The sequence below is a fragment of the Falco punctatus genome (genome assembly GCF_963210335.1).
Source record: "Falco punctatus genome assembly, chromosome: 4".
Lineage (NCBI taxonomy): Eukaryota > Metazoa > Chordata > Aves > Falconiformes > Falconidae > Falco > Falco punctatus.
Window position 1 is genome coordinate 84759678 of NC_137583.1, and position 27885 is coordinate 84787562.

Genomic DNA, 27885 nt, shown 5'->3' on the forward strand with positions numbered 1-27885 from the left:
GGTGATTCAAAGAGAATTTACTCCAAAATCATCTTTTTTCTACTACTGCTACCTTTTTTTCAGATGCCCTTTGCCTCTGCTTTTGATTTTGTCTAGGTTCTCTGCAAGCTTATTTCAGAAAAAGTGTTTTAAAAATAGTCTAGGTTATCTGCAGTCCGGACTGTATAGTCATCCCACTGTGTGTTGTCATATACAGCTGTTAGATCTTGCTCAGGCTATTGATGATATGCACTGTGGTTTCCTTTTCACAGTGCAGCAAATCCTGTGGGAGTTAAGCAGGCTATGTTGGAGACCTTAGCCTTTACTATTAAAAAAAAATACCTTTCCTGTCTGTCACCTGCGTGTGTGACTGCAGCAATTTCAGCTTGGATGGGCTTGAGCAAGCCAGGAGTTACTGCTGTCAGGACAGCAGCTCTGAAGGCTTGGAAGTGTCAGCTACAGCCAATGAGGCTTGCACCATGGGTCCTAGCAGCGAAGTGCAAAGCCAGAGACAATGTGCTAGCCACCTGGCAGACACTTTCAGGTGACGGACATCTGTACATGGTTTTATAACTAATAAGAACTTTGTTCTGTATCAAACAGGTAACATCTGTATATGGTTTTATAATGAATAGGAACTAACAATGATTTGAAGAGCTTTTTTTTACAATCTTCCAATGTAGATGCAGATCTATTTTGCTAGAGAATAAGCCTTCCTACTCTGCAGTATCTTGTCTAGGCTGCCTGTGATTCTTTGTTCCCTTGCTTGTTTAAATGTGGTATTTCCATTCCTTGTTATTCCTGTATATTACAAGATAGTAATTTTTTAACCTGCGCAAATGCAGCATGTGTTTCATAATAATTTGCTCCCCACAGTTCCATATTTTTACTGCATTTGAAAACGAACACACTCATCCAGTGCTCTCAGCATTAGATTTAGATTCACTGGTCTTTTTACAGTTAAGGATATTTTATCTTGTCTTTCAACTTAATGTAAACCATTTGTAGCCCCTGCTTTTTAGCAGTATCGAGTAAGATGCATTTGGAATTGCTGGGGTTTAAAAAGTCATGTTTCATTTTGTGATTACAGCAATTTTCTTCCCTAATTATTAGACTGCAAATAAATGGTGAACAGAAGTTGGTATTTTAGAAAAAAAAAAAAAAAAAAAAAAGTTGTTGAAATAGGAGCTTGCAGAGGGAGCTCTAAGGTGAGAAGTAATAACAGGTATAATACCTCTTTCTTAGCAGCCTTTTGATCTTCTCCTTCCTGATAGCTTGTGCTTTGTCTCATAAATTCCCAGGGACATTAACAATAGGCACCATAGCAGTGGCACCTAATTAAAATGCCCTTGTGAATAGGAGTTTTCTGAATGGGTGAGCAGCCACATAGGGGCCATCTCAAGTCAAAATGTAAGAAATCCCTCACTGTAGAGTGGCTCAACCAAACGGAGCAAAATTAATCTGCTTTCTCCATCTATAGCTGAAATTCTAAAGTGAATCACAGAAGTCTGATAGTATGCTTCCTGTAAAAGAAGACTTTGCAGGTAAGCTTCAGAAGAACGGCAGCGTTTGGTGGGTCTGTCCTTGTCTTCGTAAAAGACAGCAGAGAGGCTCAGTACTGTGTTCCAGCATCCCATATGGTTTTGAATCCAACTACAGTCAAAAGCAGAAGTCCAGTTTGTGGTTCCTACTAAAAATGTAATTTTTCTGAGTGGGTTTTTCCTCCTTCTTACAGATCTTTAGAAAACATCATACAGAGTTGTAAATCTAAATCTGATGAGCTCCAGCTTTAATTCTCATTCTGGTGTCTTTCTCAGTTGATTCATATCCTGAGCCCTCCAGAGCTTCCCTCACGAGCCATGGGCACCTTTCTTCTCTCCCTCTGAGATTTTTTTTGAAACAAGTTGGCATCATCTCTATAAGTAGAACTGCCTGTGAATTGCTTCCTGAAAAGGAATTTCACATGCTGAGTGTTGTAGGACCAAGCTTATGGCTTATACATCGCTTGCTGCTGGCTATTTTCTGTATACTATCGGCAGCAACAAACAAGTGTTGGTGTTATAAATGGCATGAAAATATCCAGAAACATGCCTAGAGCACAATCCCAGTTCCTAGAAAAGGAGCTGGTCACGATGCTTTCCCTTTCATGCCAAACAGAGACCTGAGCAGCTCTGAGGGAAGAGCGGTCCATGCCATGTGGCAAAGGAGGCACAGAGGCACCGATGTGAGTCTGTCTCCCTGGAGCCAGCTGAGGTTCCTCCTGTTTTTGTTGTGGAGGAGGTGGTGGCAAATATGTGCAGCATCACGTAAAGCAGCTGTGGTTTTGAAACTTGTAGCGCAACCACAGGCAGTACGTGAGTTGGTGTTCAAATAGAAACCATGATAATGAGACCAACTGGAGTGTGTGAAGCTGGAATGCCAAGGGCTTCTCTGATGTGATGCGTCTTATGATGGCTAACAGCATCTGAGATCCTCTGATCTACAGAGGTTGCATTGTTGCAGAGGAAGAAGAAAGCTACAACAGGGGCTGTGCATCAGGCAGACAGCCCTGGAATTTCCCATGTCCCTGGGTAACCTGGGCTGAGTTTATTTGTCTTTTTAGAAGTCCTCACTGGACAAAGTGAATCCTGCTAAACCCACGCGTGCCACATTCCCATCCCCGTTGAGCTTAGCAGCAGTACACAGGAGAGGAACACTGGTGGCACTGTTTTAAAAGAATTAGGCCAAGTTTTAATCCATTACACCCAGATGCAGCACCGTGTCTCCAAAGGCGTCGCTCTGACAGAGTTTTGCCAGCCGGTGGCATGGCTCACAAGTCTCTGTGAGAACCAAAGGATGTGAGCACACGGTTTCTCAGCAAATGGAAGATAGGCCCTGCTGTGGTACAGCAAAGCATTTGTAAGACTAAAAGGAGAGAAGAGGAAAAAAATTCTAACACGGCAGCATAGCTGGCATGCAGCTTTCATTCAAGGCTCATGGTTCTGGGTGGGTGAACCCAATTAATTATAAATGCTCTGGATGTGTAAACAAGAGAACAGCTCAGTGTTGTGAAGACACAGAAGCCTCTTTTCCTCTGTTTAATTAATGCTTACAAGACCTACCCAGGTAAGTCTTTGGTGTACTGAGAAAAGACCTCAAAGAACACTGTTTTTCAGAACAACTGAACTTTGGGGAATTTTGGTCATCGGGTAATTACAGTTGCAAGGCTGTTCATCTCACACTTGTGTTTAATCATGTAGCAAGTATTTAGTGATAGAATCACATGCTGTTTGCTGCTGTTGGTTTCCTTTCCTCAAAGAAGGAAAAAAGTACCGTGGAAAGGAATAAAGTGTTTGTGAAATGGCAATGTGAATCCAGGAACCAGTATGCCCAAAGATTTCGATCTCTGCTCCACTGGTATCATGCTGTGAATCTTTTGCCTTCAGTAGAGTTACAGTGTCAAAACACAGGTGCAACTGTCCTCTTTTTCTTCTCGCACTGTGTAGACCTGTTTTGCCTTGCAAATAAGATCAAATAATCCGGAGATGAAGGGAAAGAGGTGCGTGCTTTACCTTGAGTTACTCCCTTGTGAATTTTCCTTGCCTTTAATGTCACTGCCTGGAATATCAGCCTTCATTTTGGTCTTCCATATTTTGAAAATTATTCTCTTCCAAAACTGTTCGAACTAGTTCTGCTCTATGATAGAGTCAGGAAAGTGAAGAGTTTGAATTATCATACTTGCCATCGCATTCTTACTACATGTAACCTATTACGAGTTACCTAAAAAAGTACCACAACATCCTTTCTTACTCTTCTCTGTGGGCTTTTACTTCAATCTAAAGTAGGGCTTTGCTGTCATCTTTTACATACTATGTTCATACTATGACAGCAATGAACAGTCTTTGTTGTATTATAACATGATGTGTAATTCTTTTAATCACTCAAAATCAGCTTTTTAATTTGCTGATTAGAAATAGGAGCAACAAACAATAATGTGCTTAGTGTAGTGGGTAACTGAAACAATTTGAGCACTAGGAAGCTGCTTCTACAAGCATCTTGAATTTTCATTCAGCCATCTTCTCAAATTGACCATTTCTTGCTTCGTTGTCATGGAAATATTAGGCTAAAAATATTTTTAGATATGCAGTAGAGACAACGAATGTGTGCATACTGATTCTGAAGTGTGATAAATGTATTAAGCAGCCCTGATTATGGTATCGTGAATAGTAGTGCTTAGCTCTTGACTTCTCTTTCCCATCTGGGTGCAAAGGACTTTTTTCATGGTAATAGTCACATCTTGTTGCCCAAGGACATAATTGCAAGGCTGTCTTTGTACACTGCATGGCACATGTTTGACTGACTGTAATAGCTCCCAATCAGAGGGAACACTTGAGTTTTAATACTGTATGGTCTGGCTGCTAAACACAAAGAAACTGTTGTTGTAAAGCGTTCTTACAGTCACTGAAGAGATCTTAGCACTTGAAAATGTGAAGAGGTAGGGCTTCTGAGTGGGAGAGTTTGCAGAGTAACAAGAGAAAGGATGTAAACTATAAGAGGAGCTAAGGGAATAGTGCGATCTGTGATGGTTGGTTTTGGCACTAATGACTTCAGAGGTAACTTTCTTGGGGGGGGGGGAATGAAAGGCTGACTCAAGGGAATGTTGTGTTTCTAACGTGAAATTCAGTTATGCTTAAAGACGTGGTTAAAGACCAGCTCAAGAAGTGCTGTAGCACGTGTCTTGAATTAAACTGCAACTAATGTGAATGAAAACATGAATTCTCCCTAATTTCAGTACTTGGCTGGGTTTGGAGTTGCAAGGTGTCCCTTTTCATGCTGTCCTCTCCCTTCACAAAGCAGGCACAAGGAAGGTTATGGCTTATGCTTTCCTAGATACTAATCATTGATCATAAAGCTGAAGTCATTTTCTGCTTCTATAAAATCCAAAGCAATGCCTGGTCTACCCATGTTTTAAGATCAAGGGGAATAAAAACATGTTGTGATATAGAGGGCTGTGTTTGAGACACTTGGCTTCTGAAGTTCATGCGTTATCTCTTGCTCAAGGCTGTGCCTGAAGGCATAATCCAGTAATATGTATTTAATTAAGACTTTAAACTACTGTTGCCCTGATAAAAGCAAGGAGCTGATGGTTCATGGGCATCTGCTCTAGGAGGCACTTGCAGCACACATAATACCTGAAAGCATAAAGGATATATTGCAACAGGGGCAGTCAAGAGGGACAACCCAGTGGCTGTATATCACAGTAGAGAGAGGGGAGGGGGCCCCAGCTCTGGCCATCCCTCCTCTTTTGTTTGTGGAGCTGTGAGATATTGTATAGTTTTGAGTTTTTACCTTTCTCAGTCATCTCTAAGACACCTTCGTAGTGCCTCTGCCTGACACTCAGAACAAAGCTCAGGGTTGTCAGTGTTTTTGTATATCCTTCTACCTGTTTATGTTGTGTGTTAATATATATTGGTGTAACTGAGAACACAGGCACTATATTTCCAGTTCACATTCTTTTCCTGAAAATTGCCAGTGACTCTAATGTAGCTAAGGGGCCACTAATACAGTGGAACAGATGGCTTTCTTCCTGAGAGGCAAGGCTCATTTCCAGTGTGCTGGAAGCGTAGAGATTTTTTTTCTTTGCTATTCAATTTTGATAAAGAATTGTCGAGTCCATTGTAACCAAGGTGAGTTTTAAAACAGAATTGTTATTTAAAAACTTAGTCTGATGTAATTGTTGCATTTCAGAAGTTATTTTGGATTATCTCTCTCATAAATAGATGAACCATGTGTTTGATTTTGCCTGCAATGTTGTTTTTCATGCATTGTGCATGAGTGCTTGGGATCAGACAGCAAACTTCAGGCATGGTTTCCAGTTATTATGGACTCAACTATCACACAGTTAAAAATGCTTTGATGATTGCAAGTTTTTCTCAAATAAATTACTCACTTGCTAATGCTCATGGTGAAATACTCATCGTTAAGCTGATTTACATAAAAACATTATATGCCTGTAGGCTCCGGAATTGCATTACAGTCTCAAACTTAGTGCAGGCCTTATAATTTGCTGTTTGCAATTACTAAAATGTCTCTCTCAAACAGCTTTTCCTTCTCCTGATTAAAGACAGGTACTTTGTTTTATCCCCGCATCCCCAACTCACATTCACTCAGATTGGTGCCATAAAGGCAGAGCAGATAGATAGCACTGCTGGGTTTGACTGTAAGTAAAAAGATAAAATTCCTGCCTGTTCTGGGCTGAATCCCACTATATTTAAAAATACGGAGCAAATAGTTCTGTTGGTTTCAACAGGTTGAGAAATGACTCAGTGCCAGGAATGGTAAGGGTGAGTCCTTCTTTTGCCTTCTTCCCCCACACACACCCCACCCCCCGACCCCCGCACATATCTCAAGAGAATTTTTAGGAGGAAATTATTATTTTCAAGGATGTGAGCTGTCTGAGAAAATCAAATTTCGTTTCCATTACTCATGTAATACAATAAAATTTAAGAAGTGGGTAATAGTTGGACAGTATACCCCAGGGCAAACTGCAGGTTCAGTTCCTAACTACATAAGGGCTAACCTACCTTTTTTTTAAAGACATTTAGGATCTTTAGCTACTGGCTGAGCAGTGGCATCCTTCCACTGACCTTTCCTGTGGTGGGTATCTGTGAAACCTTTGCCTTGCTCTGCTCTGCCTTGACTTTAGTTGTCAATCTAAATGCCAGGCTTACTAGGCACTTTGATGGTACCCTTGTCCATGATGATCTGGACTTTCACGGGGACCACTGGATGGCTGAGATTTTAATGTGTTCCACCCCATGCCAGTCTGGACAGAATTTGATCATAAATCCTGTTGCCATCTCCCTGTGGCTGCCTAATTGGAGCTTGAATGCAAGTTCTCCAGCACATGCATTGTGTTCCCACATGAAGGCAGCTGGCAGCACTCATTTCTCCTAGCAAGACTGAAACAGTGCTCTGCCACCTGTTCTTTCCAAGCCCTTCTCTACTGAAGCCTATGAGCACCAGAAATCATAGCTTTTTTTCTTCACCATCTTGCCTGTTTTTGTCCTGGCTTCTGTTTACCCACTCCATGCTCCTAATCCCCCCCAGCTCCCTCCATGTCTTCTTTCAATGGGGGAAAATTGGCAGTGGATTCATGTTATCCTTTTCCGTGCTGCTTGGCAGAGTGGGGAGATACCCAGGGATACCGTCCTCCTGCTGCCAGGAGAAGCACCCAGATGTGGCACAGCCAGGAAGAGCCTAGACCTGTATTGCGGGAAAAAGTCTCTCTTGGCGCCAGTCTGGAACGCACTCAGCACAGATAGGATTTCCTGAGCATTTAGATGGTAAAATCAAAGATGTCTCAAATGAGCTTATCAAACTGATTTTTTTTTTGAAGAGGCTTATAAGTTAGCTGAATTGTAATGTACTTTTACAGGAACAGCAGAAGATACATGCTTAGTATAGTGACTTATGCTCCATATTAACATGGGGAGTAAAAAGGTCTTCAGAAATCTTTAATGGGTAAAAAAATCATGCTTTTCCCTTACCCTCACAGCTACAAATTTCTGGATGAAATTTTCTCACTGGTGCATCTCTGTAGATCTGAGGCGGACATCCAGCATGCAAAATTTTATTCCACATTTATGTATGTATCTTTGAAAATGTATAGGCAATTGAAAACAAGGTTTATAATGAAAAGAGTCAGGCAGCCGTAGTATTCAGCAATGCTAGATGTCCTGCCTGCACGGAGAAATATATACAAGCACTCCACAAAGACTGGAGAACATAAGCTCACATCCATTCCAGCTGCTGGCATTCTTTAGTAATGAGTCTTGCCAATAGGATAGTTTTTTATGAGGGTAGCACGTAAGCAACAGCCTATTGAAAACAGATCTGTATGTTCCTCCTGAACAGCAGTGTACAGGGCCACTTTGTATCTCTCCTGTAATTGAAGCTCCTGTATACCTTTATTTTTGTAAGGCAAAAATGGTGTGATTTTTGTCTGTCTTATGGTCAGGAGTCTACCCCTCAACAATTTCTGAATAATGATAATCGCAGCACAGTCATGGGTAAGCAGATGCATGTCACTTCATAGGAACAGCATAGTAATAGAGGTAGATTATATAAAGCTAAACCCCAGATCAAGGTAGTATGGAGCATGCAACACTGAGGGCTCGAAGAAGTGAAGCTAGGACAAAGGAAGCTGGTGCACTGACTGTGAGGATTTGTTACTGCCCACTAGTTATTAGTGTACTAATTTACCATACTAATTTTGTGGTAGTTGGAGGCAGGTAGCTGCTGAATCAAATTATCAAGCAAAGGAAATAAAAGTGAAAGTCAATAGCAGAGAGTATCTACAGATCACAAATAACAGCAGAACAAAGAATCAAAGATACAATAAATGATAATAATCAGCTCTCTTGTATAAAGGAGGTAAGTCCAGCCCTGAACATGCAACCCTTGTGAAGCAATAGCAGCCTGTGACAACACTATCTGAAGAGAAGATTACTAACATGATCTCATCTATTCTAATATTATTTACGACTACAGATGCTGAAATATAATATTTATTTTTGCAGAGTTAAAGTTATTTGAATGTTCTAACTGTGCTTTTCTGCATCTTGACAAATTTAGATTTTTGGCTTAAATTTAATCTTGCTTAGATGTTTTCTGGGTGTTCTACTGCTTTATTTTGAGCTATTACTTTCCTTGCAAAGGTTTTTACCTGAAATTGTTGGTGTGTACTGGTCAGCCTTAATTCTGTCTCCAGGTACTTCTTTCTTACTTACCTGGAAGCATTATAATAATCTGAAAGATGATATTTTACGATCTTGTATCTCGCAGTTTCTCAAAAGAAGCCTTTTAACAGTCTGTTCCTACGTGTTTGTGCACAGTTTAGAGCAAGGCAAGGAAAAAGTCAGCAGAAAATTGGAAGAAATTCTGCAACTAGGATTAAAGAAACACATCTGTTTAGGCTTCATTTGGTTTTAAACTTCTAATTGTCTGAAAACTGAGGCACCTTACAGAAAACTGGAGGCGGTTGTGATACTAAACAAATGCTGTGAGTAGATGCCGTTTACAGCTTAAGAAAACACACAGTCCATAGGTGGCTGAGTAGCAGACCAGCTTGACGGCTGTAATACCACTGTTGCATGTTGGACAGGCAATTCTTGGAACAGACGGGTTTTCTGATACACCACAAGAAATAAGAGCTTTTTTGCCTGGAGCAGCAGCAGGCATATATGATAGAAATAAATGGCACTATGTATTGAAGCTGTAATTACAAATTAAATCTACCAGTAATAACCTTACCTTTTATCTTTATTATGCATCTTAATTCTTTGCTGGGAGGGGAGGTATAGTATCGGGAGAAACTATCTAAATTTATCTGAAACCTGTTGATGCTTAGGGAGAGACTCACGCTGATGCAGGAGTGCTGGGTTTTGATTCTTTGGGTTACACAGTTTACCTGCTCTATGCACTTCCAGCGGTATTCAAAAGCAGGAGATGGGCACTGGAGACAGCAGCAGGTAGAGGAGGGTGGTCAAGTGTGAGAGGCGGACAGGACATAGGCTTGCACGCCAGTTTTCACGGTTAGCTGCTGATACAGCTCATACATTGTACTCCATGCTTCATGAAGCTCTTGGTGAGAGGGCACTTCTTATTTTTTCTCCTTCAGGTTTGACTTTTTTACTCTCCCTCCCTGCCTTTCCTTGCCTTGTTTCCTTTTTCCTGCTTTCTTCTTGTTTAGTCTCATTTAGACAGTCTTAGTCTTTCTCCCTTCTCCCCGCAGTGGGGAGTGCCACGCTTTCTGCACAGTGATTCGCTTCTAATCTCAGTCCTCTCCTTCCCTCAGCTTCCACATTGGTGTCATTGCTCACTTAATTCCAGTACTGCAACACCTGTATATAAACTGCCTTTAGTATCTATCTTTTTTGGCTTCCCAGTGAATTTCTTGCCCGTTTCCCACCCACCCCCACACCCCCTTCCATATGCCTCTCCCAGATTCCCCATTGTATTCCACCAATTCTCCCCTCCACTGGGGGAATGTCTCCACTGCCAGAGATCACCATGGCTACTCTAATTCAAGGTTGTCCCATAGCAGTCTGATTATAGCACAGTGTCATATGTTTGTTTATTCTACTTCTGGGTCCTCTCTAGGGAAAACTTTATGACTCATAACTTAATTGCTTTGCTCTCTGATTTAGTTTGTTTGATTCCCACCCAGTTACTAAAAACGGCTACCTTTTCATTACTGGTTTTTGACACCTCTCATTTTTTATGCACAATGTTTGCCCAAAAGAGCAACAGCAGCTCTTTTAGTAATAGATTGGATTGATGACAAATGACTGAGTTTTTAAGACTGGCATTACTTCCCCGAGAGGTTGTTCAGTGCTGAGCAATGCGTAGTTAATGCCTAGTCACCTCAGCTCTAACTGAAACAAGAAGTATCATGGGAGTAAATCACATGATAACCAGATTGTGGAAGTGCCTCAGGTGTATCACACACTCCTATGAAACACCTACTGACTTTTCCTGCCTCCCCCAAAGGACATCATTTAGTCTATCCTTGAAATACTCATCAGGATTTTTATTTTTTTTCAGTCTAACAAAGGCAACTGCTTAATCCTGGAAGTGCTTTGCTTTTATATTCGAGAGAATAAATCCACCTTTAAGTGAAAGCTAAGCCTCTGAGACCAGACTAGCCTTAGTGAAGAGCAGAGGATTATAAGAGCAAGTGAACTTTTGAGAAGAGATTTAGGGCAATTTTGGCAGCTCTGAAGGAATGAGGAATATAAGCAGAAATGGAAGTATTTTAAAGGGAAAGGGTATCAAATAAACCAACAGGAGCAATAACAGTGACAGGAAAGAAGAATGGCTGGATGATGGAAACTTGGACACCTCTTAGCTTTCAATCTTCAATAGCTCTAGCTGCAATGCATCAGAAGACCCTACTAGATTTTATCTCCTCTCACTTCAGTTTAGTAAGGAGTAAGGTGTTTGCAAGGACTGGGGGATTGCAAAAGCAATATAAAATATTACCAAGAAGAGTAATGTTCAGTTGTTAAATTAATTTTTCAGTAAATTTGCAAAACTCATTTGGTAACCAAAATAACTCAGGGCTTTGATAGCGAAATAGTTTTCCACAGATTGGATTTTTTTCCTTGTGAGAGGGATGAAGCTCCATGGCAGAGTTGTTTTCTGGCAAAACTCAAACTTCTTGGAGTTTTCCTCTGAACAAGGAGTGGTCTCTCGCTACATCCTGGCTCCTCTCCCTTCCCAGTGTGCATCCCTCCCATGTGGCCCACAGAGGTGCATGCTTGCAGGTTGCGGTACAAGGAGCAAAACAGTCTTAGCCCCTCCTGGTACCTGCCCTGATTACCCTGCCTTAGGGTATTTTCTGTGCTTCTGATAGTTACAGCGGTGGATCTGAGCATACAACTGGGGACTCTTACTTATATCAGTGCAGTGGAAGGCTGTAACACACCGTGGTATAATGGAGTTACCAAGCTTGGTGTAAAGAGAATACAATGCTGTTTTGTTCTTTATCCGTGAAAATTGCTGAGTAGTTTGGTAATTGTCGTGGGCACAAGTATTTCTGAGCATCTTTAGACATCTCCTCTCTTGGAAGATTTACCAGTCTAACTGCTATTTATGCTAATTGAAAGGAGAATGTAACCTCATTACTTCCTGACTTTAACATCATAACTTCATTACCTGGTCCAGTGAGCTGCTACTCATAATTACTGAGATGAAAATAAGCGTCACATATTTTTTTATAACTGGGGATTAACTGAACAACACCTGCTCCTGACCTGTGCGTTGTGCCATGTACCTAGGGCAGCAGGACAGAGTTAAATGGTCTCCTTTATTCCAGGAAAAGCTAATCTACAAGACTACAATGCAAACAGCCTTTTTAACTACCTGTTGTGTATGAATGCCAGCTGGATAATATTCAGGTTAATTTATATCACTGCCTAGCCTATACTTCCAGTGCTTTCTGTTCATCTGCAGAGGTGGTGGTACCAAGACATTGGAAACGTCTCAGAGGTGATTCAGGAATACAAGAACAATCTTCAGGTGGATTAAAATATTAGGACTCTGTTGAAGTGAAAAACATGGCACCAATAATGTTATTTGGAGACAATGGCTCCCAGCCAAAAAAAAAGCCTGACCAGGGCCTAAGTGGTATTTTTGCACATAAAGATACTGTATGTAATTTTGCAAGCTTTACACTTGTTAAAGTTCTGACTATCCATTGACAATAGCCATTTTCCTAATATTTTTAATCTGAAAAAAATCTCGGAAAAAAAAGGAGGGGCAGGAATCAAGGAAAATGTTTTCCCCCTGATGTTTCTAGAGCAAAATTTCTCAAGCTGTGAAGACCCCCGTAAGACTTTTTGCTATCACATCTGCTCTCTGAATGAAACCTTTGACATTCATTAATCATCTCCTCAAATACTGCCTGATGAATGGCTACACCTCTGCCACCATTCTGGATTGGATGTGACACTTGCATCTCTCTCAGTTGCTTTCTTGCCAGTTTGCATCTGCATGTTGGCAGTTTGATTGAAAATTAAATTAGAAATAGTTGTGTGAAACTGAGAGGAATCTTAATAACCATGTGGTTCTTTCTAAATACATATTCAGTCATCTTAGTAATCCTTTGTCCTTGAAAGCAATACTCATACCCAGAATACCTACATAAGGATATATATCCTCCTCCTATTCTCTCTGTGTAATACTTCTAGTTTAATTAAACCATAGTTTCCCAATGTATGTGGTAACTGATTTCCTACTTGTCAACCTACAACAAGACTTCCTGCTGTGAGGTCTGAACATTGTCATGCAGGCTAGTACCTGAAGTTATATTTTCTTAACTGTATGAGTTAATAAATGAATTTTTAAAAAAGCAAAAGGGGGGGGGGGGGGGGGGGAGCACCTTCCCTTTATTCTAGCTCTCAATGTTCCAAGCAATCTGTAACTAAACATCTCCAGGGGAGAGGAAAGTTAAGATTTGAATAATTGGCGAGAACTGCATGTTTTAGCTATTGTGATATCCTCAGCTTTTGCTGTCTTCTCAGTGAGTAAATGAGTTAGCTGCTGAGCTGTTAAAAATCCTGTAGAGAAAATTACAATGTGAAAATTCAGTCTGGACTTGCAGTTTTTCAGTCCCACAGGCTCATCCAGCTTTTTTTGCTGCCAAAAGGGAACAACTGCTGCTCTCAGGTGCAGCAGTGAGGTCGCTTGCTCAGCTGCACTGACACCTCAAGTAAACCTCTTGAATTTGCAGAAGTTTGATTCACAACTATGCTGCAAACAAACCCCAGGACAGACTACACAGCTCCTCATGGAGGTGCTGAAAGACTCTGTAGCCTGTTCCACTTCTTGTGGAGTGCTGTACAGTAAAAGGGCCACATCTGTATGTCTGTGCATGTCATGGGAATGGTGTGTGTTTTCACCATGTGAGCAGAAATGTGCACCTGGTCATCTGATGAAGAACATACTGTGGGGATGGGAAATATGGTGGCAGATTAACTGCGCTGACACTCATTGATGGACTGCGCATGCCTGATGCCTCCTCAGGGAGGAGTACTGAGAAGCCACCTGGGAGCGAGAAGCGTTCGAACTACTTGGGAGCATAAGCTCTTTTGTTTGCGTTTCCCAAGTCGCATGCAAAAGTTAGGAAGGCTTTACACTTTTAAAACTATTTGGTCTTTCAAAAAACCAAGTCAGAATTTATTTTTTCTCCTGTGTTCCTGTGTACTTGTAGGCATCAGGGTAAGCAATTCAGGCCTGCATTTTTTAGGGTCTCCACCACTTTTCACATCCCCACGTTTTGCTTCCACCCAGGGCACTGCACGGATGTTTCTTGGATCTACCAAATGGCGGATCACCATAATCTGTGGCCGAAGTGCCAGCTCTTAACATTGCATAATATTTTGTTACAGCTGCATTGATTTTGCTTGTTTTGTTACTGGTGGTAAAACTGCAATGCAGTTTGTATGTCAAAACATTGGCATTCTTTTATTATTTTCTTACATAGGCACCGTAGTTACAGTAAGTGGTGGTGTGGTTCTGTAGGCAAAGGTTGGTGTTTTTCCTGGGCCTCAGCAGCAGCTACAAAGCAAAGTGTTAAAGAAAAACTTGATTACAAAAAGCACCTTCAAGTATATTATATTACGGAGCAGCTGAAAACTTCCCTGGCATTATCCAGTTAAAACTGCCAGATGTGAATGCTGCTTTTATTTAAACATTTAAGCATTTTCCAGGTCCCACACACATACCTGTTAGATACAGCCAGGACACAGCAGGTATGCACTGTATGTGTGTAGGCACCTATCAGCCCAGTTCACATCCTAATTTACTGTGGAAGAAAACTCCTGCCTACAGGCAGGCAGGAGGCCGGGATGTGCTCCAGCAGGTCACCAGCTCCAAGCAAGTAAGAGAGCAGGATCGTGACACATACTAGCAATTCACATCTATTTGTAGTTACAGACAAACAGGGAAGGTGGCTGAAACTATCTTTCCTTCTTCTAGCAGACAAGAAAGTGGGTTGTAAGGGGAGAATTAACAAGAAGCTGATTTCACTTCTTCTGTGCCTTGATACAGTTATTGAGATGGGTTTCCCTCGCTTAATGTATTTATCTGAATACCAATGCATGTGGCAAGAAGCAGCACTAAGAGTCCAAAATCGTGGTCTTGCTTATGTTTCTCACTCTGAATCTTTGGAAGTCAATGGAAATACACTAAGATGGGGTCTCATGGTACTATGCTGTTTCTGAAAAATGCTTTATGTAGTAACTGACAGAGCAGTTAATCTGTGTAGATTTATGTCCTTGCCTTGACCAAGACCAGAACAAATTGGCTCAGTGAAACCTGTCAGTGAGCAGCTATGTAATCTCATCATCCTAAGGAAGTTTCTCACTTTCTCTGTACATTAGTGTTTGGTATGTCTGAATAGGGAGGGTCTCTCTGTCCCTACTTTCCTTCTTCCTAATGTAACTAAAGGATGCTGATCAGGTCCTCCAAGGTCTGTCTGTTTTATCTGCTGCTCAGAAGAGGTTAGGTTTTTAACTGTTTTAAGTTCCAGGAACCAAACTCTAAATTTCACTTTGGCAAAGGGGAGGATGGGAGGCAGGGAGGTATCCTGTCACGCCAGCCAACCTGGAATAAACCACTCGCAATTTAATTGCTTGCTGACCTTGTGCCTGCGAGCTACAACTGATCATGCAGCTTCTCCCTGGTAGTTCTTCTAATCTAAAAGAATTCTTTTTTTTTTTTTTTTTTTCAGCTGAAACAAAGATTTGCTTCAAATACTACCATGGCATTAGTGGGGCGCTACGAGCCACAACTCCGAGTGTCACAGTGAAGAACAATGCAGCTCCCGTAAGTTATGCCGACCTTTTATTTTTTTTCATGTATATTCTTTGTTGTCACTCTGCTATGCCTTGCTTTCCCTGCCTGCTTTATGTAGTTTTATATGAAAACTGAACATAATATTTGCTCTTCAGTGCACTGTGGTACAGAGAAGTGGACAGTCTTTCAGTTAAGATGAGGGTTTGCATGCCGAGAGCTACTCTTCATTTGTCACAGACAACCACTCTCATTTGGGTCAAGTCCCACATCCTACCTGTATCCCATTCTGTAAAGTTATCTTCTCTCTGCTGAGTGTTGCAGGCTTAGGTGACACCTCTAGGGGATTTGGGATCCTTGGATGGTAAATACGGTAAGCGTCCTGAAAAGGATTAAGATTTTCCTATTTTAAGGTGCTTTTTTTCAAAATCAAGGTGTGAGCATTTTCACAGCAGAGCCTCTGAGTTCCAGGAACAGTTACACTGCGACATGCTCCCATCAGTGGGAAGAAGTGAGCATTCAGGACCCAATCCATCAAAGGATTGAACACAGTTTTGGCAAATTGAGGCTTCGTTGAGAACAATTTTTATTTGCTAGTGCTTAGCAAAGCTCTGTGGCTCAAATGGCTCTGAAAGGCCAAAGTTTTAGAAAATTTGATCACCCGGAGAGTGAAACAATTTTTAAAGAGACTTGCTGACCTCCAAAGCTTGTATGGCCTTGCTGACAGTATTTCGCTGCCTGCCAGGCTTGTCTTGGCAAAGATGTGCGCAAGCTGAGGAATTTTAGTCCAACCAACGCTGGAGAAGGACTAGCTCAGATATTGTTTAGTCTGGAAGATGTATTCAGGAAAGAACTATCTTACCTGTGGGTGTATGTAAATTTCAGTGGACATCACTGAAACTTAATTTATTAAAATTTGGGGGGGAGGTTGGGGTTTGTTTTTTTGGGTTTTTTTCTTTTTCCCTATGGTCCCAAGTTAACGTTTCTAGAAAGACTAAAATGTCTCCCATGCTATGTGTTGGTTGTGTCCAGTTGCACCAGGGCCAGGAAGGATTAATTTTTTCACCCTTGACCCATGTAAAGAGTTTTGGTGATTTCTTTTTGCCTTCTTTTGGTGCACACAATAGCTGCAAACTTGATGCTGGTTAGGGGCTGATTGCATGTCTTTCAGGAATAAAGGCATGCATGTCTCAATACACCTTTCTGACATGCTCACAGTGAAGCTGATCATCAGTTTCAGAGCCTGGAGAGCTTCCTTCAGCTGTCTTGAGGAACATTATGATGTGGCCTTGGATATCTTCATTGTGTAGGATGTTGAAAAGGTTTTTTTGGCCTCTAGTGAGTGGTGTCTTGTTCACTTAGGACTTAATTCCCCAGTTATTGTCAATGGGGGGGAACAATCTGTGTCATTGATTTAGTCCCAGTCTTCTCTGAAAGGTAAGCCAGCCAACCAAGGCAATAACTAGGCTAACAGTTTAGAATATTTTTTACACAGTTCACATCCATGTCTTAGACCTGAGTTTGAACAAATTAAGCAAATTTTACAGGTCTAGTATGGAAGGCTTACCCTTTCATTATTAATTATCAGCAATGTGTTTTAAGTTAAGAGGAATGTCTGAAGACTTGTGCCTTTGTAATATGCAGATCTGTAATCTCTCCAAGTTCTTCAGTTGAGGCCTTTATATATAAATATATAACTGGGGAAAGAATGCAACCATTCACTTTCCTGTAGAGGACTTGTGTTTAAAAGACAGACTTCTTCATGCAGTACTCATGGTCTTCATAGAGATCAGATGAGAACTACGTATTATGACCTTCAGCTGAGTATACTGTACATGATTGGAAAATATTATTAAAAGTAGTGTCAGGTAACAGTATTCTGTTTGAGGGCCAGACCAGTGTCCTCGGCCATAATATTCTCTTCACATCATCTTCTAATTTTTCCTGCCTTTCTGGGTTGCAGAGTAGCCTTTGTGAATTTTGCCAGTGTCCTTTGCAGACCACAGAGGCCAGCAGCGTTACAGGTGCAGCATCAGTTTCTCTGTTGTTTTCTCTTCATTGTTTTGCTTTGTGACATAAGTATTTGGTGCATTGTAAGGCAAATACTAAGTGAAGACAACAAAAGCAAAGGAATGACAGCAATGTTTATGCAATATGAACCTTCATGGACCCTCCTGTATGAGTGCAAGAGGAGAAGAAGTGCTGTACATTTGAAAACTCCTTAAGAGTTTAAAGAAAAATATTAGGCTGATCCTTGCCTGTGTGAAGGCTTTCAGCTAAGTGTGAACCTCAAAACTCCAGGCCTAGCTGAAACCATCAGATGCCTTTCTCCATCTGGCTCTCTGTAGCGTGCGTCCAACCTTTATTACTTAAGTATTTGGATTTTTCACAGCATCCTGCACCATTGGCAATTGGTGTTACTCTCAGTGCACGGATGGGGAAGGGAATTACAAGGGATTTGCCCAGCCCTAGACCTTTCTTGGTTCTTGTGTGCTTCTGTACTGGCTGTTGCTGGGACATGGGTAACACCATGCAAAGTGCAGACATTATCCTTAAAACTGCAAACACACATAGACACTCATCTTTCGATAATTTCAGTAATGGTGAATTCCTTTTTTTTTTTTTTTTTTTGAGTGGAGGATAGAGGGAGAAAATATTCAAGAAATCCCAAAATGAACTGCTATATCTATTTTAAAGCATTTTTTCTAACTAATGGCTTAGAACAATGATCAGAAAATTCTCATCCAAAAGCAGCAGCGGATATTCTGGTTTGTACTTTGCTATGTTCATTTGTCATCAGCCAGAGAGTAAACACAAATTCCTTACCTGTTTTGCTGGGTCCCTCCCCATCCTTTTGCAGTGGCTCCACAATGATGAAGTGTACTGGGTGGGCAGCCCTGTCTCTGTTTTTTTTCCTGTGTCTTGAGTAATAATCTGAGCACAACCGAGCAGGGAAGTGGTTGCTTGGGTTTTTTTTTTTCCCGTGTTCCTGTGTGTGATCAGCTAAGGGCTGTGACAGTCCAGGTCATCTGAGGCCCCTGAGACTTCTTATCCTAGTAAGACTTGACAAACAGGGCCCTTCATGATTGAATTGGATGCATCAAATTCCTCAGTTGCTTTCATTGCTTCAGTGACTCAGAGTACTGCCTCAGGCTCCCAGGCATGGCTTTTCTCATGGTACCAGTGAAAGCTGTGGTCCTCTTGACTGTGTTGGGTGCAGAGAAGGGCTTTGCTCAGAGGGAATGATCTTCAGATCCTGGGCAGGTTTTTGCGCATCCTTTCTGCTGGAAGAGGGAATTCTGTGGTCTATGCTTGGAAATTTTTCCTCTTTTGCAGTCAGTAGGAGTTATAGCAGTGGCTGTGGAACCTTAGTGTGTTAGAAGTAACAGCTTTGCAGGGAGAAAATCTCAGTGGGGATCCTACTGTGGCTGTAGGGGCTGAAGTTTTTGAAAAGCTGGTTGCCTTGAACAAAAGGGAGTTTTGCCATCGTAGCAACAACATTACAAAACCATTCTGAAGCTTAGGCTGTCAGTAGGGGGACAGAGGGACCAAGGCTCTTTGTATTTGACACAAGCAAACCTTTTTGTTTGGCATAGCTTGGGAAAAAGATCCAGGGCAGGTGTCCTTTGAGAGGCAGCATTTGGGGACAGGTGACCTTCTGGGTACAGTGTTTTCACTGCTAGCACAGACTCATCTGCAGCTGATGCCAGAGCCACCCCAGCAGGTTCTGTCCCAGCCTCCAGGCATCTGGCACCTCCCGTGGCAGGGGCAGCAGCTGGCATATTGGCTGCTCAGTGCACCTCCCGTCCTGTCTCTCAGCAAAACCTGCAAACACTGATAACCAGCAGTATCCTAACACTGCAAATTCAAGCAAGAGCAAAAAAACCAGACAACCCTTCATTGTCTGTCTGACTGCAGTTTGCTGCAATTGAGAAGGGAAAAGAAGCTGGAAGTAGTCATGCTGGGGGCTTGAAGTAAGTGGTTGCTATTCTTGTTCACGCGCTGCTGAGACCGTCTTTAACTGGCAGTTAAAAGGAATCCTGCTTCCAAGGGGGAAAAAAAGTTCCTGTGTTAGTTGGATGTCTTTGTATAGCACTGATGGTGCTTTAGGCTGAGTAGCATCTCGCGTTTCTTGTATTATGCATGTTCTGCTCCATTTGAGTTTATCTCCTTACGCTGTAACCCAGTTATTAGAGCTGCTTCGCCTGCTGATTAGGATGCCCTGCAGTTCGTTTGTTGGTGGAAAGTCCTGTCACATTTTATTGCCTGTGAATCTTCAAGCTTGAATATCTGGGAATGAAGGGCTGTGCACTTTGGCCAATTCATACGTGGCAGGAGCGTAGATGTGAATTTGGGGCAGCTGATAGGCCTGGGGGTAATGGCAGTGAAACAGTACCTGCAATCCTGGAAAAAAGAAACATCCTAGCTGACTTCCTTTTTTCTGGACTAGTGACATCCTGAAAGCAGCGTTACTTATGCACAGTAGTGTATAATACTAAAGCATAAACATTGCCACAATATGGATGAGCAAACAGTTTTCTTAGTAGAAAAGAACATTTTTACAACATCTGGAACATTCCTGTATTTGTTATTCTTCATTTATTCACAGTGTTGTCACCAGTAATTCGTCTTTACATAAGACGTTATTGTAGAAAAACAATACATGTTACAGCAATTAATTCTAGCAATAGGAAAGTGTTATCTTGCTACTGTGAAAATGATTTAACCTGAACGTGGCTGTTTTGCGGTAAGATAAAGCTGGCACGGGAACAGCATACAGAATGAAAAATAACCTTTTCCCATAAGGGTTTATAGCCTAAAAAGATAAATTGGATACATCACAATTAAAAGACAGTAAGTGGAGAATCAATGTTTTAGCCTCAGGACAAATGTCTTCACTAAGTTGGAAGCATTCATTCTCAGTGTATTAGATGCAAAGAACCACAGCTGATTGAACCTCTGGAGCTTTTGTGCCACAGTTCCCATCTCGTAGATCAGGATGGCACTCATCAAATACACTTAGCATCGTTGGGAAAGCTATGTAAATTGGAGCTAATTATTGAGAGAGACCTTCTCTGTGTTGTGTTAGTGTGGAAATGCTGCCTCAGCTGGGTTTCCCACAGCAGGAATTACTGCTTGATAAGCTGCTGCCATTTGGTGGTGAGTGATCGTTCCTGAGGACTTCCTGCTGTAAATATTTGCATTACATGCTGTCACGTCAGAGCGTGGGCTGCCGAGGAGTGTTTGATAATGAAGCATTCTGCCTCATTTCCATGTATGTGCTGCAAGCCAGGATTTTATGAGTGTGCAAGCACAAGCAACTGTATCTCATTCCTTCCAAAGGCTGGATTTAAAAATCTCAGTTGTGTGTTCCTTTTCACTTTGTGTCTTATTCTGTGATAGGTGAGTGTTTCTGGGGCATTGCTGTGTAATAAATCAGACTGATTTTGAGAGCGTAAGAATAATTATACTTCAAGAAACGGGGGGGGGGGGGGGGGGGGCAGAAACTTCTAGTGGCTTCTGCACTGCTCAATAATTGAGGTTAAAAAAAAAAAAGTTTAAGGAAAAAATAACATCAGGCTGCTGCAATTAATCACAGCGAAGAATGCAAGCCAGGTACATCTTTAACAAGTGTAAGCGGTGTACCGTGAAAGGCTCAGCATTTCCAGGGAGGGAAGCAACAATTCTCTGGAAGCTATGGGTATGCTGAGGTGACTGAGTATTTGTCAGGAGTGAACAAGAGAATCCCCATTCCTTAGAGATGAGAAGTACCCAGAGCTCCCCTACTTGCAGCTGCCTTTGAATGTGAGGCAAGGAGTAGCATTGTTAGTACCACCTACCCATTTCTGTGTATGTCTCCTCCTATTACCTGCAAAGGAGCTGGAGTCATTCAGGCAATAGTTGAGGCAAAATGAGCAGGGGAAATGGCTGGAAATACTCACTCAGCTGGAAGGAAGCATAGACTCCAGCAGTCAAATACAATGTTCTCTGCCGGGGTACAGCCCCTTTCCAATGCAAAAAGGCATCTAACAGAAAGCATATACGCTAAGAAACAGTTGCTGAAAGAGAGTGGATTCCACTGATTAACCATTCAAGGTGAATAATTCTGAAGATCCATAAACTGTGGGAGGAAGGTGATCTGTGTAGGCTTCTAGAAATATCTGCCCGGTTTTGGTTTTCTCCTGATGTTGCGTTTCTTTCAGAATAGCAGCAATGCTATCCACATCCCGCCTGCCCTGTGTGCTCATATGTTGTTACCGGTGTAGGCTAACATCATGAAGTAGTATAACATGAGAATGTAAGCCTTTGAATTTAAAGAAACTATTACATTGACTGGGGAGTTGCTTCAGCATTTTAACGGAAAGTTCTGTATGTTGTTCTTTCTGTAAGCTTGCAAGGAGCAAATTGGTCACTTGTGTATGCAAGAACATTGTGGTGTCTGGAGTTAAGAAGGTGTAATGGCTTACAGTAAGCTCATCAGAGGTAGGAGAACAAAGTGTAGTAGTACCTCTTAGCAGGGAATTAGCAAAGATTTTACTATGTGCATAGAGAGCATTAGCACTTTCACGTTACAAAGTCCTGTGTGCGCTCGTTGTACGCTTGTTTTGAAATGTTCTAGAGGGGTGAAGTTAAAAAAGAGAGTAAGGAAATAATTAGGAGTAATACAGAAGGGTTTTCATTAATACTCTATTGTTTTCAACACTTTATATTGTAGTATTAATTAAAGCCTTAATCGTAAGATTGAGCTCTAGGGCAGGATGCACTGAACGGGTACACTAGCCGTTACGCAACCCATAGCTAACACGCGTTTGGAGGGCAGGCTGGGTTTCCTGGCATAATTTGACACACACACACCCCAGCTACAAAATACAAGGGAACGAATTTTAGTGTGAGAGCAGCCCTCAACACACTCATTACAGCTGAAAAACGTCATTAATTAATTTTTTCACTTCTATTTTGCTTCATTACAAAACCTGGTAGTGTTTTACAGCCTGATTTAGTTATGCTCAAGCATACTTACTCACATGAGCAGCCTCCTAATAGTTGCACAGTTGAGCCCTTAGTTCAGTGTAATTACATTTTTGGTTATGCTTTTCTATATCCTAATTAGCACTGATTCAAAGAATTTGAAGGTTAATGACATATCCAAATTATTTCTTATTGCCACCTCAGTAACACGGGTGCTTTTTTAGTATCCAGATACATAAAGACTATTGTATTTACACTGCAATTACCCTGTCATGTAGCAAGCACTCCATTTATATGAATTAGTGGAGTCGGAAAGCGTAACCAGGGTGTAATTGGTCTCTGACTGCAGCATAACTATAGTCACTGTGTTATAAATAATAACCTTTTCCTTCCTTTTATTTCACCTACTCACGTTTTAAATTGGGATGGTTGGCAAGAGGTTTTCTTTAAATATTAAGAAAACTCATTTGCACCATAGGCCTCTTCTGAGTGCAGTCCAGTAATACCAGCTTTTATAGCCCTGATTCAGTAAAGGTGCGGAGCATGTGCTGAAACCCCACTGACTTTATTGGAAATGTCTAATGATTTTCTTCCAAATTGGCCAAATCTTTCAAAATGGAATAGAATGAGCAAGTAGAGTCACTTTGAGCAGCATTTTCATTATGACAGATTTCAGATATGTCAATAGCTACTGACAAATGATCCAGTTCTGTGCACTTGGTGGCTCTTTTTCCTGTCTTGGTATCTACTTTTTTCAGCTCAGTGTAGTTCAAACTCCTGTCACTACCCGTTCATAGATTTACACCACTTATGAGAGGTAAGTGCTCAGAATTTATTATATAACAAGCACAGATTGAGCAGAGGAAGTACAAACAATTTTCTTTGGGAATATCAGCACTGGTTTCCCGAGCAGCAGCTCGTAACTCTCAACATACAGATATGTTCTTTTGTATTGTTCCAACCCAGGAGGAATGTCTTTGCTTTCCAGCACACAACTGTGTGCACATTTAAATGTTACTTAATTTTGCAGGCTTCGTAATTTCCTGATCCGTCTGTATGAAAGACAGAGGTGTAGTGTAGTTGATCATCATAACTGAATCTCAAAACCAAGCACCTGACATTAGGCTTCGTGCCAAAAATCAGAATGGATTGGAAAAGAAATGCAAGAAATGCACCCAAGTACTCTTATGTGCTTTTTCTACACTAAATTGTCTGCATATTTCACATGCATCTTCAAGGACTGTGCATCTAAGAGAGAAGGGAAGAGAGCCACCTGTGTGGTGTGAGGTCAGGGCGGCGGTTCAGCACGGCTCAGCATAGCACTGGTCTTGAATGTGGTACTTGTCACCAAGGAGGACATTCAGAACGCCAGCCCTGCCGCTTTGAAACAATCGGCACAGAGCGCTGTGTCAAGCAGCGGCTCCACACATATTGCTGATGCATTGAAAGCCAGTGCCCTTTCGCATCCTGTGGTGAATCCAGGTAATACACACTAGCACATGAAAGAACTGGTGCTATATAGCAAATGTATCCCTGGCAGAGTACCAGACGCTCGAAGCGGAGGAAGGCTGTGTGCCTGTACAGGCAGCGTAGCTGGGGTGCGCGTCCTGTTCGGTGCACTGAAGAGTGGAACGTCAGTGATCTGAAGTGGAAGCTGCGGAGGTCCTGACATTCTCTTTTCTAGTCCTCTTTTACCCGTGCAGGCATTCTTAAGCGCCTGGTAGCTTCACACATAACGCACTGTTGTAGGCATAGCTGCAATGAATTTGAACAGGGAAGAGGTGACATAAGAAAAAGCTGGCATCTGTTAAATTATTAAGCAAAACAATTCTTTAAGTGTTCATTCATCAGACTTTTTCCTGCTGTGGTAGCCTGAATGTACAGTTGTGAACAGTCAGAAAAGCAGAGTAAGGACAGAATGAAAAGCAGGGTTAAGGCCACCATTGCACATGTCCCATTAAAATGTCAACTTCTTGCCCTCTCATGGACTCTAATTAAGCAGTGCTGATTGTGGAGCTGCTGAGCCATCCCTAAGTATTATTGGTCACAGCCTAGTCTTCACTTTGCAGATCAGTTGCATGGGTTTGGGGCCTCTCCCTGTTGCCCTAGTTTCTTTGCACGCATTGTTTCAAAGAAAACGCTTGGGTCAAATTTAATCTTACTGGGCATCTGATTCTGTATGAACATCTAAATGTGGATTTAGAGTGGTTTAATTAGAAGACTTGCAGTGCAGCGCAGAGTTGAAGCGAAGAAATAAAAAGCGTGACAGATGGGAACTGGAGTGATTTTATTTCAGCAACACCAAGAAGATCATTACACAAGCCATTTATTTGTTAATGGGTTCAATACGTGTCTGGTATTTCCCAGCCGCTTGCTTTCTGAATGTCTCTTGTTATCGTCACATAATAGCCATACTAATAGTCTGCACATCATATTACTCCCTTCCATAGTTTAGTAAATTACATAAAGATCAGCGACTGTTCAGCACACTACGCTAATATAATCGCCTATGACTTGGCCTTTTACATTCTTACATACTCCCTCCTGCATCTGGTCAGATTCATAAAAAAGAGTGCAGTTCCTGAAATTATACAGTGGGTCTGAAGGCAGATGTTTTAATTTTGTTGAAGGAGGAAGGAAGGAAAGACTTAGACCTGTGGCATGCACTGCAAGGGTGAAGGTGGCACACTTCTGAGTGAAGCACCTCCTGCTCCCTCCCTTCTAGGAGTTATCTGCTGTGATAGGGCATAAATCTGATGGTGGGTGAACACCAGATAAATTACTAGAGGTAGTTTAGGCTACGTGACACACCTTTCCAACATGTGTCAGTTCACAAGTTGTGAAAAGATTTGCTTCCATGCTGCTTTACAAAATAGATTATTTCTGCCCTTTCAACCTCCATTTATCAGTTTGATTTGTTATTGCCTATTTTGTATGCATTGACCCAAGTCTCACTGGGGGCTCTAGAGGCCTGCTAATGGATTAAAAAAGGAGAACGTTGTGTTCTAGGCTTTTTTTTTTTTCTTTTGTGTGTGACTTAGTTAGTGAAAGCACCGTTTATACTGGGCACAATCTTGATTTTTAAAAAATACACGTTTCAGTCAGGAAAAAAAGGAACAAGAATGCTGCCAGTTGAGTCATGTCTGTCCCCCCCCCCCCCAGCATCGAGCGTGTCCAACACATAGGACCATGGAAGCTACAAGAATCCTGCAGTGCATGGGCATGAAATCCTCTAGGTCAGACTGGGTCTGTCTGCAGTGCTGCCTGATGAGGCATAAATTGGAAGGGGTCAGCGTTTGGTTTTCTGTGCTCCGTTCTGTTCCCAGAACTGCTTATCTACATCATGATATGGCCGCTGGCCATAACGTTTTCACCAGCTGCCCTTTCTCAGTGTGCACTGGATAGGCACAAGGGACTAGCTCTTGGAAAAACTTGTCCCTGTTGCAAGTAGGGTACTTCATGACTGCAAGTCATTGCAGCAGGGAAATAATTTTGGGCTTATCAATTGTACACTTTCTGTGTCCCCACACTAACAGATTTTTCCTTTTAATTAGGCCTTGCAAGAAAAAAAACCCCTTGCTTTCCTCATTTTTGAATTTACTGTCATTCAATTTTGTTGTCTTCTCCCGTGTTCCAGGATTAGTGAAGACAGTGATAAGAAGCTCTTGATCTCTCATCTGTGTACTGGATAGCATTGATTAAAGCTTCACCGTGTTTCCTTTTACTCAGGTATCAGGTATTATGTGTATGTTATACAGGTATGATCTGCGTCTTCTCTCACTCAGTTGAGACAGAAAATGAGATTCTTCATGAAGGCACAAGCAAGCATTTTCAGGGTCTCTGATAACTTGTATTCATGAGCTGAGGAACTTCTTTGTGTGCTTATATAACAACATAGGAAGTGAGAAATTTTGAGCGTGGATGACGGCTGCCTAGTTTTGTGTAGAATTGCATCTGAGGTAGAAGGCTTTGAAATGGGGATGGTGTTAATGAGCTAGGAAATCCGAATCAGTTGGGATGAGATATACCAATTGCTGTATCTGTTGGGCTCCATGACCCAGAAAGTAATTTCCAGTCCAGTGTTTCTGGGAGGACATTGCGCTTTCATCAAGACAAGAAGCCTGCCTTCTGGTAGTCGTTAAAATCATACTGACAGTTTTTCAAGACTAACTGAGTTACTGCATGAATTCTAATTGCTCAGATTCTAATTTGGGTAATTGTGATCCATCTTTAATACCTGTGATTTCAAATGTGTTTAGCTTTTTTTCTTGCCTTGTTCAGCTTTATTCTATAGTACTGCTGTTAGACATCTTTATGTTTCATCTCAGACATGGGTGGCAATGTGTTACCTCTCAGGTATATGCTAAGAATGAATGTTTTCTGAAACGGTTAGAAACCCTCAAATGACCGTTACCATAGTCTTTAATATGCTATTAGTTGCTGTTAGCTGATGTGGCAAAGTAGAGGACTTACAAGGAAGTATTAGCCATGCTGAAGAGTGTAGTGGCCAGGTTTCTGCCTGACGTGTCCATCCAGAAGAATCAGCATACTAAGTCATGGTCATTAGACTGGAATAAAGAAGGAATCACTCATGTAGAGGAAGGAATGCAAATATTAGCTGAGAGACTTTGTGTGGCTAAGCCTTCCAAAGAAGTTGAATAAATTTTAAAAGCCGTACAGGGAAAAACATGAACTTACTGCTTACTCAAAGCAATGAATAAAATCCCAAACGGCTCTTTAAGAGCTTACAATGAGCAAGGCAAAATAAGCAGATGGAGCTGGGGCAATGAAGAAACTTGTTTGGTAAAACCCTTGCAATACCTCTGTGATGATATGAAAATAGGACATCAGGAAAACCTGACAAATACAGTGGAATTACTGGCTTATGGGTTTATTTTTTAAATATCTGTGATGTTTGTAAGAGATCAGTGATTTCTAAAACAATACTACGGTGTCAGAGGCTCATCTTATTTCTTGAAGATGATATTTTTCTAACTATCTGCTGCTGGGTCTCAGACATGCTGCCCAGTGAAAAAGGAAGAGGAAGCTTAATCTTCAGGGAGAGATGCTTAAAAAGGCATGGCTGTGGTTTGTAAGTCTTTTGGTGTAGATCATGGTTATCTGAAAGCCAGATCCACTGATGTGATAGAGATCTTCCTGCCTGTTCAGTCGGTCTTTCAAAGCCTAGGTGATCGATTGTACAAATACAGGCTAGATACAATTTGCTTGTCATTTATGTTGTGTTTCTTTGCCTGGCCATTTTAAATTACTTATTTTGCTATAAGGCATGGTGCTTGGCTTGGGACAGTTACTTTGGAGTATAATGCAAATAACTTGTAACAGTTGAGTAAAATCTGATGTTTTTTTGCAGAAAAGATTGTGGAGACTTAGCTGGGGTCTCTGGGGACTCTCAATGCACTGACCTAGCTGCCCTGTGCTCTGTGGTGCAGTCAGAGCAGTAGCCTGCAGGTTTACAGATGTGAGGGAAATGTTTAGGACACACAGATGAGAAATGAACTGAATGTATCAGCAGTGAATTTGCTGAACAAACGGGAAGTATAATTTTACATTGCTATGATGCATAGTTGAGAACACTGA

At 41.6% G+C, this 27885-nt stretch overlaps 1 protein-coding gene across 1 annotated transcript in view; it reads left to right on the plus strand.

The window, feature by feature from the left end:
• The window catches only part of HECW1 (HECT, C2 and WW domain containing E3 ubiquitin protein ligase 1), a 281613-nt gene that overhangs the window by 129565 nt on the left and 124163 nt on the right, over window positions 1-27885 (plus strand). The window contains exon 5 of the mRNA XM_080386066.1: window positions 15257-15351. Coding sequence (XP_080242192.1) covers window positions 15257-15351 — 95 coding nt within the window. The remainder of the gene's footprint in view (window positions 1-15256; window positions 15352-27885) is intronic.